The following is a 12,308-nucleotide window of genomic DNA, read 5'->3' as shown; positions in this document are numbered from 1 at the left end:
TCCCACTTCCATCCTCTGGCCCACTCCACTTTCAGCAAGTGGTGAAACAGAGGCAAAATACGTGAAACAGGAAATAATGACAGGCTAAGAAAGCTTCTTTGTAGTCACTGAAATGTGCTACTTTAAGAATTTCATTTCTTTGCTAGCGGACAAATAATTTGATTAGAAATTGAAGGGTCTCTTTGTGCTAGGAGGAAAAGATGCTGTTTTCCTAACTATAAAACACTACTAGGTGAAAGGTGTTAGCATTTATTTTGGAGGGAAGAAACAGCATGAAAATGCTGGTCAGCATTTAAATCTAAGTGCTTTTATGGGTATCTGTATTTGGAGTTGAAAAGAAATTAAGTTTTTGTAGTTCTGAGATTCTTTGCCATTTTTGAATATAAGGGTTGTTTTTCCACTTTGTTAAACTGTTTGGAACATGTTGCCTGCCTAGGTGGTGTTCATTTCCCATTCAGCATCAAGACTTTCTATCCACCTTGTTTCTTAGGTACAGTTTCGAGTTGAATCTTCACATCCTATCTACCAAGGATTAGACAACAAACATTAAAGGGTTTTTCAAAAATGTATGAAATTTTTCTTGAGCTTAGTGTTTGAAAATGTTTGATCTTGCATGACTACCCAAGCGAATGAGTTTGAGATTTCAGAAATACCTCTGCTGAACCTTCTGACCCCACACAGCTGAACTGTGGGAGTCATGGAGCCAAACTGTCCTAGGGGAGACGATTATGCTTATAATTTCCTTGTTTTAAAAACACAGGGAATAACCAGTGCTCAGGAGTCAAAAGGTAATTTAATTATACTGCTTTCATTACACCTGCATAACTAAATATGGGTGTGATAGAATGGCATAAGGTTTTCCTTAAGGAGCTTTTTAATCTCCTCTTGTTTTAGGCTGTGAATTTATTTTTTTTTTAATTTACCTTTGGGTTGCCTAAGTCATATTCTAATGGCATTTTTATGGCAGTCTAACTTCTGAAAGAGTTATAGTACTCTTTAAAGTGGAACACTAATCTGAGTTGCTGACATCTGTCCCTGAATCATTTCAGGACCTGATTTCTGCTCTGATGGACTTTGGGAAGGCCTGGTGAACACAGGGCATCCTTTCTGCATTGGTGGGGTAATGCAGCTGGCATGGTGCCAGCATGCAGCAGCAACAGGGAGCTTTGCCCATGTGCTCCATTGCTGCAATTTCCAGCATAGCAGATGCCAGTCCCTCAGTGCATGGTTGCAGTGCTCTGGATCAGACAACAGTGCTGTACCCTTCAGAAAGACTGAAAAACAACTACTTATTTGCGAAAAAGTCAGAGTTCGATGATAGAAAACAGGAGTTACACTTCTTCAGCTGCAGCAATGTAAAAAGCAGTCACTGGCAATTTTAAGAGGGGAGTTTGTTGCTAGGGATCCTGTACCAATTCTGAGGTGTCAGAATTTAGTTTGTATGTTACAAAATTTGATTTGATGGAAAGTTTGACATTTTCCCATGAACAATATAACTCATGGTTGTACTGTCTGTTTCCTGATAACATAAAAGCATAACAAAAAAACCCCATAAAAGTTGTGTCCCAGCATAAACGAGGACAAAAAGGAAATAAGGGGTATACTGTCCCCTTCTTGAGACGGGTCCAGTGAAGACAAACATTGAAAAATACTTCAAAACTTCTACTGCTTTTTCATTAATTTTCTGAGAAATTTTGAAATCGGCATACTTTGGTTTCTTTTCAGCGTTACACTGTGCTTGCAGCTTCTTCCCATTTTTTCACTGCTCTATACACTATACATTTTTGACATCCTCAAGATCCAGACCCAAATGCTTGGGATTTCTCTGTAGCATATGGGGACATGCTGGAAGCTCCTGACAGAGAGAGGAAGTGTGTCTCTTGCTCCTGTCCCCGTGTCACCAGTGAGGACAGATGCCACTATGTACCTGTGCAGAGGGATGTGTCAAGCAAGGCAACTTGCTTGACACATTTTTCTTTCAACAAATTTTTCTTCTACAGGAGAATGCTGTAGACTGAGCAGAAGATATGTGTTATCTTACTTGAGCCGTATTCTGTGATGGTGGAGGGCTAAAGATGTGGCAAGATGTGGCTGTATCTGCTCAGTCTCTGGTGCTTTTGCTAGTACTACTCGTGGTCTTCAGCAGGACCCAGTCTCAGGTGCCTTGTCCGTGCATGTTGCTGAGGTTTTCTACATATTTGAAGTGTTTAGCATTTATGTTTCCAGGGCTGGGTAGTCATGTTGGATAAATGATGCTATGAAAGTCAGTAATGTGTACCTTAGCATCAAACCAGTGCCTTGATATGACATGGTGTCCGAGGGGCTTTGACCATCATCAAGTCTGCCCTTGTATCAATGCAGCAAAGTAGCATCAAGGCAAGGTGCTTGGCACTGCTCGAAGGTCATCTGCCACCAGGGAAACCACAGAATGGTTTGGGTTCGAAGGGACCTTACTGACCACCTGGTTCCAAACCCCTGCTGTGCACAGGGATACCTTTCACTAGACCAGGTTGCTCAGAACTCCATCCAGCCTGGCCTTGAACATTTTCAGGGATGGGACATCCATAGCTTCTTTGAGCAGCCTGTCCCAGTGCCTCACCAGCCTCCCAGTGAAGAATTTCTACCTAATACCTAATCTAAGCCTGCCCTCTTTAAATCTAAAGCCATTCCCCTTGTTATGTCACTAAATCCCGTTGTAAAAAGTCCCTCTCCATCTTTCTTGTAGGCCCCTTTAGCTACTGGAAGGTGCTTTAAGGTCTTCTAGGAGCCTTCCAGGCTGAACAACCTCAGGTCTTTTAGTGTATTCTCATAAGAGAGGTTCTTCATCCCTCTGATCATTTTCATGGCCTCCTCTGTGGACCTTGCGCCCTTAGGTCCACATCCTTCTTATGCTGTGAGTCCCAGAGCTGGATGCAGTACTGCAGGTGGGGCCTCACGGCAGTGGAGGGCAGAATTGCCTGCCTCGAATGGTTAGCAAGGTTTTAATTGCCAAGTGTGTGCAAAATCAGTCTTCAGCAAACTTAAATACTTGGTTCAGGTCAATCTGTACAACAAAGAGAAACCCTACCTGTTTTCCCCAGTTTTGCTCTGAGCACAGCACCATGTTTGTGAGCAGCTTGGAGATATGTTTATTGTCCTTTAATTCTGGTTTCATTTTGGGTCATTTCCTGCACAAGAATTTCAATTGTGACGTTCTTGCCAAAGGCCTTAAAAATAGGGGGTTTCATATAAATGAAGAACTTTCAAAATTATATTGCTGGGTTCCATGTCAGAAACTATCCAGTACCCTGTATTTCATTTTTTACTTTACAAGTGAAAGTAGGTTGTGCCTCTGCCAAGTGCCAGCCCCTCAAAGAGAGCTTGATATGCAAGGTGACACTTAACTATATTTTACAGGGGTGCATGGTTTATATTTTATTTAGTCCTTGCTACGTAACTCCAGTTTTTAGGCAGTTTGTGAAAATGCAAAGGTGTCAGGGAGCTGTGGTGTCTTGATCCCTGCAACTGATGTATAGAGTGGAAACTTCCCTCAAAACACTTGAAATTTCTCTTGCATCTAAATGTAAAAATACCAACTGTGCATTAGCAATGACAATAATGACAGTGATATTATTATGCATAATACTACTACTACTACTACTGTGCTTTCACAAAATAGAAAGCTCTTGCACAGAATATTCTGAGTTCTTGAACCACATATTTATGAAATGTTTCTGTTAGCTATGACTTCAGTATTACACTGATAACTTAAATTTCAGTGACTATCGTGATGCAGTCAGTTTTACCTTTCAGTATGCTTTTTTTTGTATAATATATTAGGCCAGAAGTGCCTGGTAATGCATTCTCACAAAAAGGCAGAGGACTTCTGTGTGTTTGAGCTAATTAAAATATACCAGTTTGAAAGTGCTGCCCTTGAAATGATGGAGAGAGAGCAGGGTTTAAACACTCCAGCTGCTTCCATACAAATACCATGAGTTCTGCAGAATAAAGCTGAAGTTTTGGCTTTTGTCAGACTGGACACTGAGAGGCAGAGAGGAAGAGATGCAAGACCAATTTCTGCCATTTGTATTCAGAGTGATGGCTTTGATATTTTACTTTCTTTGGCCTTGCTTTGTGCTTCTAATCTGTCTTGAAAAGAGGGCAAGATGCAAGTAAAACTAGCAAACAGATAACACTGCTGGAATAACCTCTGCACATACCTGCTGAGGAAGCACAGGCTTTGTCATCTGGTGCACTACCAGGAGATATGAATAATTTGTGATTATTAATCATTAAGTATATGTAATTACTAATCCACATGAAAAAATACACAGCTCTGCACCATCTGCACACAAAATCACTCAGGAGAGGGCCATGCTCTGAAGACAGACACAAAATCTGTATGAGGTGCAGCAGTCAGACCCTGTACAGAGATGGGAACGATGAGCAACATGGGTGTAGTTTGGTGAGACGGGCTTTCTCCTTGGACAGTAAACAAGCTCAGAAGAGTTGATTTTTTTGTTTGTCATGGGTTACTTGATCCTACTGTTTTTCTGGATATCAGTTGGGATAACTTTTTATCAACAGGTAGCTTAAAATTCCTTGGACTGTCCTGTGTTGTGTGCTTACAAAGCATCCAGGCAGAGCCAGGGGCACTTCCTGCACCGGGGAATCCCAGGAGTGGGGTTGCTGCCACTAGACCTCTGCCTAGAGAGACCAGGAGGGATGCTGCCTGTGGTACCCCCAGCCTCCTGAGTACCTGACTGGGCATCCTTGGAGAATGGGGTGGTTGATGCAAGTCTTGTGCTGTCTAGCAAACAGGATTTAAAAATTAGGAGGGGGAAAATTATTGTTATTGCTAAGTAAGACTTCTTTTTTTCCCCTAACCAGGTTTCAGTTATCTAGACATATCAACATAAAAAACCCAAGGTATTTATACTTGTCAGCTACATTTGAGATGTTCAGGAGGAAAGTATTTCCTTTATTCTGTCAGTTTGGATTCAGCATGGGAAAAAAAAAAAAAAAAAAGAAGAAAAAGAAAAGCACTTTGAGAACTATGAAACAACCATGACTGACATTAGGGATGACTCAACATGCAACTCTGCACCAGGCAGAATAAGAATTCTTAGAGTGGGCTTCTTTCAAATAATAGATTTAATGCATTTACGTAAGTTCTGTTTAAAGTGTACAGGAATTAAATAGCAATTCAGAATGGGAACAGATTTTTTTTTCCACATTAAGAAAGAAACAGTAGCAGAGATTTCAGAGGCTCCTTCTTTAAAAGTAGGTTATTTTATTTTATTTTTTTTTTAATAGGAGTAAAAGTTTTAGAGAGATTCATGTGTTTTTAATGGCATGAAATGCTTTTCATGTGTTTCTCATCCAGTATTCTGGACTGTAAATTCTCAGAAGGCTTCTGTCATGTTTTTTCTTACTTAAATGGAAGTGGGGCTAAGCATTATTCATCTGAAGGTCTTGGATGAAGCACCCTGTGCCTTAAAAAGGAAGCTGGATTGTACAGGAAATTAAGAACTGAACTTTGCTTTTGTTCTTGTAGGCATTTGTAGAGAGAAAATGGTATGTGCAGGCTAAGGCATGCATTAATATCTTGATTATATAGCTGAAAATGGTATTGTAAAGGTAATTCTAGTAGAGTATATTTTAGATAATCACTCAATAGGTAAGAACACATTATGATTGTTACTCCACAGTAGGAATAAGTATGTGTCACATCTGGATAGATACATTAACACCAGCAGTTCCTGTTGATGATCAGCCATATATGATGATGATGATGTCAGTTCTATATTCTCTATATTTTTCTGACAAAAAGACTGAGGGAGCTAAGAGGGCACTTGGGACAGCCCTATGCAGACGAGTTTTGTAAATAAAATCTTTCTTGCAACTGATGGGCCTCAGCGTTACCAAAACTATTCTGTTTTCTAGGTAGTTGTGTGATTCTACTTATGGTTTGGGGCTGGGATTTTCATTTGTTTTTTGATTTTCTTTCAGTAGAAGATACTTGATCAGCAGACTTCTTTGAACTTTTGATAAGTCACTGATGATTACATCTTTGTCTGTAAATTATTTTCTTTTTCTTAATATACCAAGGAGAGAGCCCCATCTCTCCTTTTCGTTAGAACAGGTGTATGTTGCTTAACAAGTTGCCATTGCTTTACTCTGTAAAGGAAGGGGGTTGTAATTAAATAGTTACTGAATTAAGTAGTGTTTCTCACATATCTTGGTATGTGTTTGACCTGTTTTCAGTTGTTTTTGGGGTTTTTTTTGTGCAGTGCTAATGATAAACTGGAAAATCAAAGAATTTGTGATTTCTCAGCACCACTTAAAAAAGGCATATTTCTCTCTTCTAAACTCTAATGGGATGTAATCTTTTGTGTATAATAATTTTTCTGTGTCTCCCTCTTGGCTCATTCAGTTGAGGTCTGTGTACACATGTGCATCATGCTTGTGCCTGCTCTATAAAGGTAAGCTTGTTTATTTTCCCTAAAAAGAGAACCTTAGCCTCTTCTGTAACATACCTTGGTGCTGATGGTGAATAATGTGGAAAATAGCAGTGTGCAATAACATGAAGAGAACTCTGCATGCACACCTTGAACACAGGCAGACTTGGACCTCCATGCCAAGCTTTGCATGTCTCAGTTGAGGGGTCTCCCTTCCTTGCTCTGTATCCAACAGAGGAGGGAGGTGATTGGTACAGGTGGGGCTGGAGCAGGGGAGTCCCACATTCTGCCTCCCTTTTTGAATGAGGCTATAGTTCTTTTTGGGAACTAGGAACATAATTTTGTGTGATAGGAGTATGAAACCTGGCCACTTTTTGCTGACAAGTGCTATGTCCTGCTTTCAGTTCCAAAAGGACGGTGAAGAGGAATGTCCCGAAAAAAAATCAATTTGTCAGGTTTAATTTGGGAAGATGCTCTGTTATCTTTCTGATGGAGAAAAACAGTAAAGAGTGATTGTGCCATCAGACATGCTGGAATATTCAGTGATGCATACAGTTCTGTCTGCTAGTTCCCAAGCTAATTTCTGACATTTTGCATTTCATTGTATGTGTGCATTTAACATAGAAGCCTCCAAAAAAGTTGTGAGCGAGTCAAATGTGAAGCAAGTCCTTTTGGGATTCTTCCTGAGTTGAACCTGAAACAGATGTTGCAGGCGTCTCTTACTTATCTTTTTTCCTGGCCTTTTTTGTTGTTTTTTTTTTTTTTTCTGTGTGTCTCTCCTGCTGACTTTGCAGGAAAAGCTCAAGGCTTGGCACTAGCCGGAAGCTTGATGTAGCATGAAAAGAAAACATGGTGTACTACTTGCTCTGTAAGATAAACACTACTATCAGCTCCTACTCCAGCACTGTTCAGCCTCTGTTCTTCCAAATTTCTGCATGGCAGAAGAGTCAGGCCTCCCTGTCATGCTGATGCTCACAGTCAGTCTCCAAGAAGATGGGAGCCCAGCAGCTGGTCACAGCACTAACTGCTCCTGTCACACTGCCTCCTGAGGAACAGGATGAATTCTGCCCCTATCCCAGGGAATGGATATGGTTTAAAAATCTGGGGGTTTATTTTACTCCCCCGACTAATTTAATTATTAATTTAGTTATTAATTTAATTGCTCATTGGTTTCTGAAGACTTTTGGAAGGTGCAGGGAGGGGGGTAGCAAGATCTATTTTAAGATGCTGCCTTCTTTAATTTATGCTCATGATGCATTTTTACCAGCAGCACTTTGTAATCCAACTGCTACTTCTAAATGTCATTTACTTGAATAGAAAATGTAATTAATTTCTAAGGGTGTCATAGGCACTGGAAGTATTAACTGAATCACAAAGCGCTGTTCAAACAGCAGCTTTCCCAAGACATGAGGGAAAGTTCACGAGGTCTAAGGTATGCTTAGACTACAAGTGTACAAGTAGCAAAAATATATACATACAAGGGTAGCAAAATACTCAAAATCACTTTTTACAGTGTTTACAGGTTTACACTTTTTACACTGTTTACAGGTTTTTCCATCACCCATTAGGCATTCTACTAGGGAAAATACCCTTTTATAAATCCCCCATATTAAATAAAAATGGGTGAGTAAAATTTGATTGTCTCATGTTCTCTGCCGCTGATTTGTGTTTCTAATGGAAATCAGTAAGCCTGTGCTTCCCAGCACTCCTTGAGGAGCAGTTGCTCAAGCACCTGGTAACCATATGTACTGAAAGAGAGCTTGTTGAATTCCAGTAGCCTGAGGTTTTTTCAGGATTATTACCACCAAAAGCTTCTTCAAAAGATTGCTTGATTCAGTTTAAAAACTGATGCAGAGCATCTTTCTGCCTGTAAAAGGGGTAAGGGAAGAAATTTTGCATTCATATGTATTTCTTGGTACTCCATAATGCAAAGTATGTAATTTTAACAGATGGACCAGCTTTTGATTTTTTATAGACCCAGTTTGTTCAAAATCAAATGTGGGAGTGGACTGCACAGCCCTTTTTAGTAAAGAAATGAAAGTCTGCTGCAACTTACCTTTGATACTGTGTATTTAAATTGTAGTTCATTTCAACCATCATCGGTTTGCATACAACAATGTAAATCCAGAATACCCTCTGATCCCTGGGCTGAACATCTGTGAGCCATCAGGTTCCATTCTAGTGGACAGAAGGTTCAGTTGTTCACAGTCCACTGAGGTTTTTTTCAATGCTGATGCCTCTATCCTAAAGCAGAAAGAGGAAAAAAATGCAATTGCTTGATCTGGGATTGCCATTTCTCTAGGTAGGAGTTTATGTGCATATTGAGAATGTACCTACCAGTGTCCCTCAGGAGGAAGTGGGTGTGTGTTTATATGTGTGTGTGAGCTGTAAGTGGGAGTGTCTGTTTTTTCTGTGAAGTTTTCCACTTCCAAACCTTACAGCTGATGTTTTGTTGTCTGTTACTTGGCATCAGTAATAAACATTTTCTGGAGCTTCAGAACTAGCCCCCCAACTGACTTTAAATTTATTGACACCTTTTCATTTACAGCTCTTAACCTACCTTTAGTTCACAGGAGAGACAAGGTCTGGGTCTCACCACCAGATGACTTGCATACAACATCTTGTAATAAAACTTCTTCAAACAACAGAATATTGGGAAAGGCCAAGTATCAGCAGTGCTCTGTGTATATGCAACAGTGCTCATAAAAATGAGTGCATCACTGTTTATCTTGTTGCTAAGGTTGGAATTGATATGTAACTCTTTGACTGGATTGTTGTCCAGAGTGCATGGGCTTAACTTACTTGGAAAACTTAAGCCCCTTTTAAATTTCCTGTTAAAGCCAGGAGGGGCAGAAGTTCAGCTGACATAAACTACGTGGAACAAGTAATTCTCTTTGTAGACTCCTTGGAGAAGGATCTTTTCAGCCTTTCCTGTGGATACCTATATAAAAAGTTGAGTTCTTTTAAGGTTTTGTACTAAATCAATAGATAAGTTAATAACTGAGCATCTGTTCATCATGAGCTCTGGGAATTTCCTATACTCAATTTTTTTCCAGAGGACAAATTTCTCACTTAGGGAGCAGCTACTGCCTTTGTTAACTGTTCAGTCTCTAGGGCCTCTCTCACTTGTAGGTCTTCTTATCAAAAATAGACAACCATAACCTTCCCTAACCTTGTCTGTAATGCCAGGGGAGTGACAGAATCTTGTCCTGGTTTATGTCTGAAGAACAGTGAGCATGCACCCCCTCTGTCATGATCTCCTGAGCTTTCTTACCAAATCCCTGGGGAGAATCTTTCTCTGGAGTTTTAAATTGTCCCTAAACTTACCCAAATTGAGGCAAGAACATTCCTTTAATTCCCCTGGTAGTCATATGATGCTTAGTCAGCTAATATTGCCTTATATGGCCCATCTGTTGACTACAAGTAAGTCTTACAAACCTCTGGTCTTTAAAGACATGACTTAGAGACAAAATAATGACAGTACGGACCTCTAGATCAGCACATCCTGAAGTAATAATAAAAAAAAATTAAAAATTTGAGGTTTTTTTGTTAGTGAGCAGTGGGTTTGACACCAGTCTTCCTGTGACTGCATTGTAACTATGAATGTAGCCTTCACTGTGTGTAGGAAAGTGTGGAAATGTGAACTATGTGCACCCAAGCCCCTAAAAGCTTGAAAAATTAAGTATATAAATTATGTGTATTTAGTAAAATATATTAATCTTTTTGGATGTCATGTTTTGTGTTTCCTTTGAAGTGGTATCATGTTTGGATGATCTTTCTTTTTGCAAGATAGTAAACAGAAACAAGTACTTCAAAATAATAAGATTTTTCTCTCTCTTTTGATCTGTATTTTAGGAAGGCATGAGGTGTGGTCTTGGAAAACAGCCAGCAAGGAATCCCTGTGTCTCATGTGGCAAAAAGTGAAAGTACAGCTAATGCTAAGCATGTCCTTCCTCACTGCTCTTTTTTGGTATTGTAGAAGGCTATACAGCTTTTTAGCACAGCTGCTGAAAAGGTAGGTTTTTATTGCACAGACTTTAGTCTTCCACACTGTTGCTTATTTCAGTAATAAGTATTCAGTATTCCAGTACTGACCTTCAACACTTCCTTGATGACACCTGTTCTATCATTTATATTTCAGGTGGAGCAACTACCTTCAGAGGCAACTCATAAGTAAGCTTTTTGTTGTCACTCCACGTTCATTAATCACCCTCACAGCTTCCCTTTAGATGCAGAACAGCAGAATGTGACTAATCTGTCAATCTCAATTTAGGGAATCTCAGTGTGCTGCCAGAAGTTGATCTACTTGGCTATAGTGCAAGAGAATGGAAAGGAGAAACAAAGCAGGCCAAACAGATGAGGGAGGTAAGAGTTAAATTTTAATCTCTGCATGAACCAGCACCTGGGAAAGAAATAGCACTCTCAGTGCAAACAGCTGCAGCAGCTATCAAAGCCTGCCACACTGGCTAGTCAAATGAGAAGCAAAAGGGACAGCATGAGCATGGGTCTAAATAAAGAGTGCAGCAGTGCAGGTCAAAATGTAGATCAGGTTTTAGTCTTGTATATATTCTGAATTCCATCTTCTAGCACCAGTGAGCCACACAGTGGCCTTAACAGGAAAAATCATGACCAGTGCTAAAGCCCAGATAATGTGGTCTTAGGCACTGTCATTTGGCCAGCCTTTGATTTAAGGTAAAAACTCTTATTCCAGGAAGGAAGGAAAACCCACATCCATTTCTCCTCCAAGCTCTGAAGGTCCATGTTCGGCAGCCTTCCCCTCTCCAGCATCATCAGCTGTGACTGGCAGTGTAGGAGCTGGCGTCTAACCTGTGCCAACTTGGGTGGTGCCCAGCAGGCAGGGAGCTAGGGTGCTGGATGGGGGTCATCCCATGCCTTTGGGCACAGTCCCTCAGCTCCAGCTCTGCACCCCAGCCTACGTGCTTCTGTGCTGGTGTCTTCCCCAGGGTGCTGCTGGCAAAACAGGCAGTTCAACTGCACCAGGGTATTTGACATGTATTGGCTTTAGGTCATGGTGTTGGAATCACAGACAAAGTACATACCAAGAAGGGTAAAAAGGGTACTTAAAGGGTAAAAAGAAGCTGGTAAGGATAAACAGTAGCATAAAGGGGTTGTATTAAAAAGAAGATAGTTTTCAAAAAGCTGCAGTTGCATTCAAGTGATGAACAGAGAAAAGATCCAGTTTTACCACATTAAATGCAGGAACACAGCAGTGCCAAGAGTTCACAGAAAAGCACACAAGGCCAAAAACTATTTGGAGGACTAAATAACAAAAGATAGCAAAACTTCTAATAAAAGTTGCAAGCCCATACTGGGCAAAAATCCTTTCAGAAAATCTATGAGCCTTCTGGATGACCAGACTTGAAAAGGAGACTCTTGTATATGGAGCAGTCAGTAGATGTCTGGTTACATCAGGTAGAAGTTGCTGTGGTAAGGAGCAAATTTTACGATGAGGTCTTGTGAGATCCAGCATAACATGCTTGCTGCCCCCAGAAGGAATAATCCCATGTTTGTCTTGTCTCTCCCTCTTACTTGCCTTGTCCTAGCTAGGCAGTCCTTCTCCCTCTTCTGTCCCGACTCTCATCCTCTTTTGGATGTGGTCCACCTGGATGGTGAGCTGATGAAGCAGATCATCTACAAGAAAGAGACTTCTCTGAGGCCCTCAAGCTTGCTGAAGCAACAGGGAACTCCCTCAGCAGAAGGAGTTTAATAGGGTTACTATCTCAGCTGATACAGTAAGAATGAGGGGACAGAGTGCAGCTGAGAAGTGGTAGTGGGATTGGGTGAGGGAGAAACTAAGAGAAACAGATTATGAGGAATTGAGACCATCCTGCTGCCCCTTTCAGAAAG

At 40.6% G+C, this 12,308-nt stretch overlaps 1 protein-coding gene across 6 annotated transcripts in view; it reads left to right on the top strand.

Annotated features, from left to right (window-relative positions):
- OTULINL (OTU deubiquitinase with linear linkage specificity like) overlaps window positions 1-12,308 on the top strand; it is a 35,882-nt gene that overhangs the window by 16,271 nt on the left and 7,303 nt on the right. For 3 of the 6 annotated variants that reach the window (XM_058833594.1, XM_058833589.1, XM_058833591.1), the window contains exons 2-4: window positions 10,296-10,455; window positions 10,582-10,613; window positions 10,714-10,805. In XM_058833594.1, the coding sequence (XP_058689577.1) occupies window positions 10,349-10,455; window positions 10,582-10,613; window positions 10,714-10,805 (231 nt within the window). In that variant the 5' untranslated portion in view covers window positions 10,296-10,348. Of the gene's footprint in view, window positions 1-6,415; window positions 6,465-9,148; window positions 9,393-10,295; window positions 10,456-10,581; window positions 10,614-10,713; window positions 10,806-12,308 lie in introns of those variants that run through there. The other 3 variants (XM_058833588.1, XM_058833590.1, XM_058833593.1) reach the window with 2 other exon arrangements.

This window comes from Poecile atricapillus, chromosome 2, assembly GCF_030490865.1.
Source record: "Poecile atricapillus isolate bPoeAtr1 chromosome 2, bPoeAtr1.hap1, whole genome shotgun sequence".
NCBI lineage: Eukaryota > Metazoa > Chordata > Aves > Passeriformes > Paridae > Poecile > Poecile atricapillus.
Note: the sequence above shows the minus strand (reverse complement) of the source record. Positions and strands in the feature narration are given on the sequence as shown.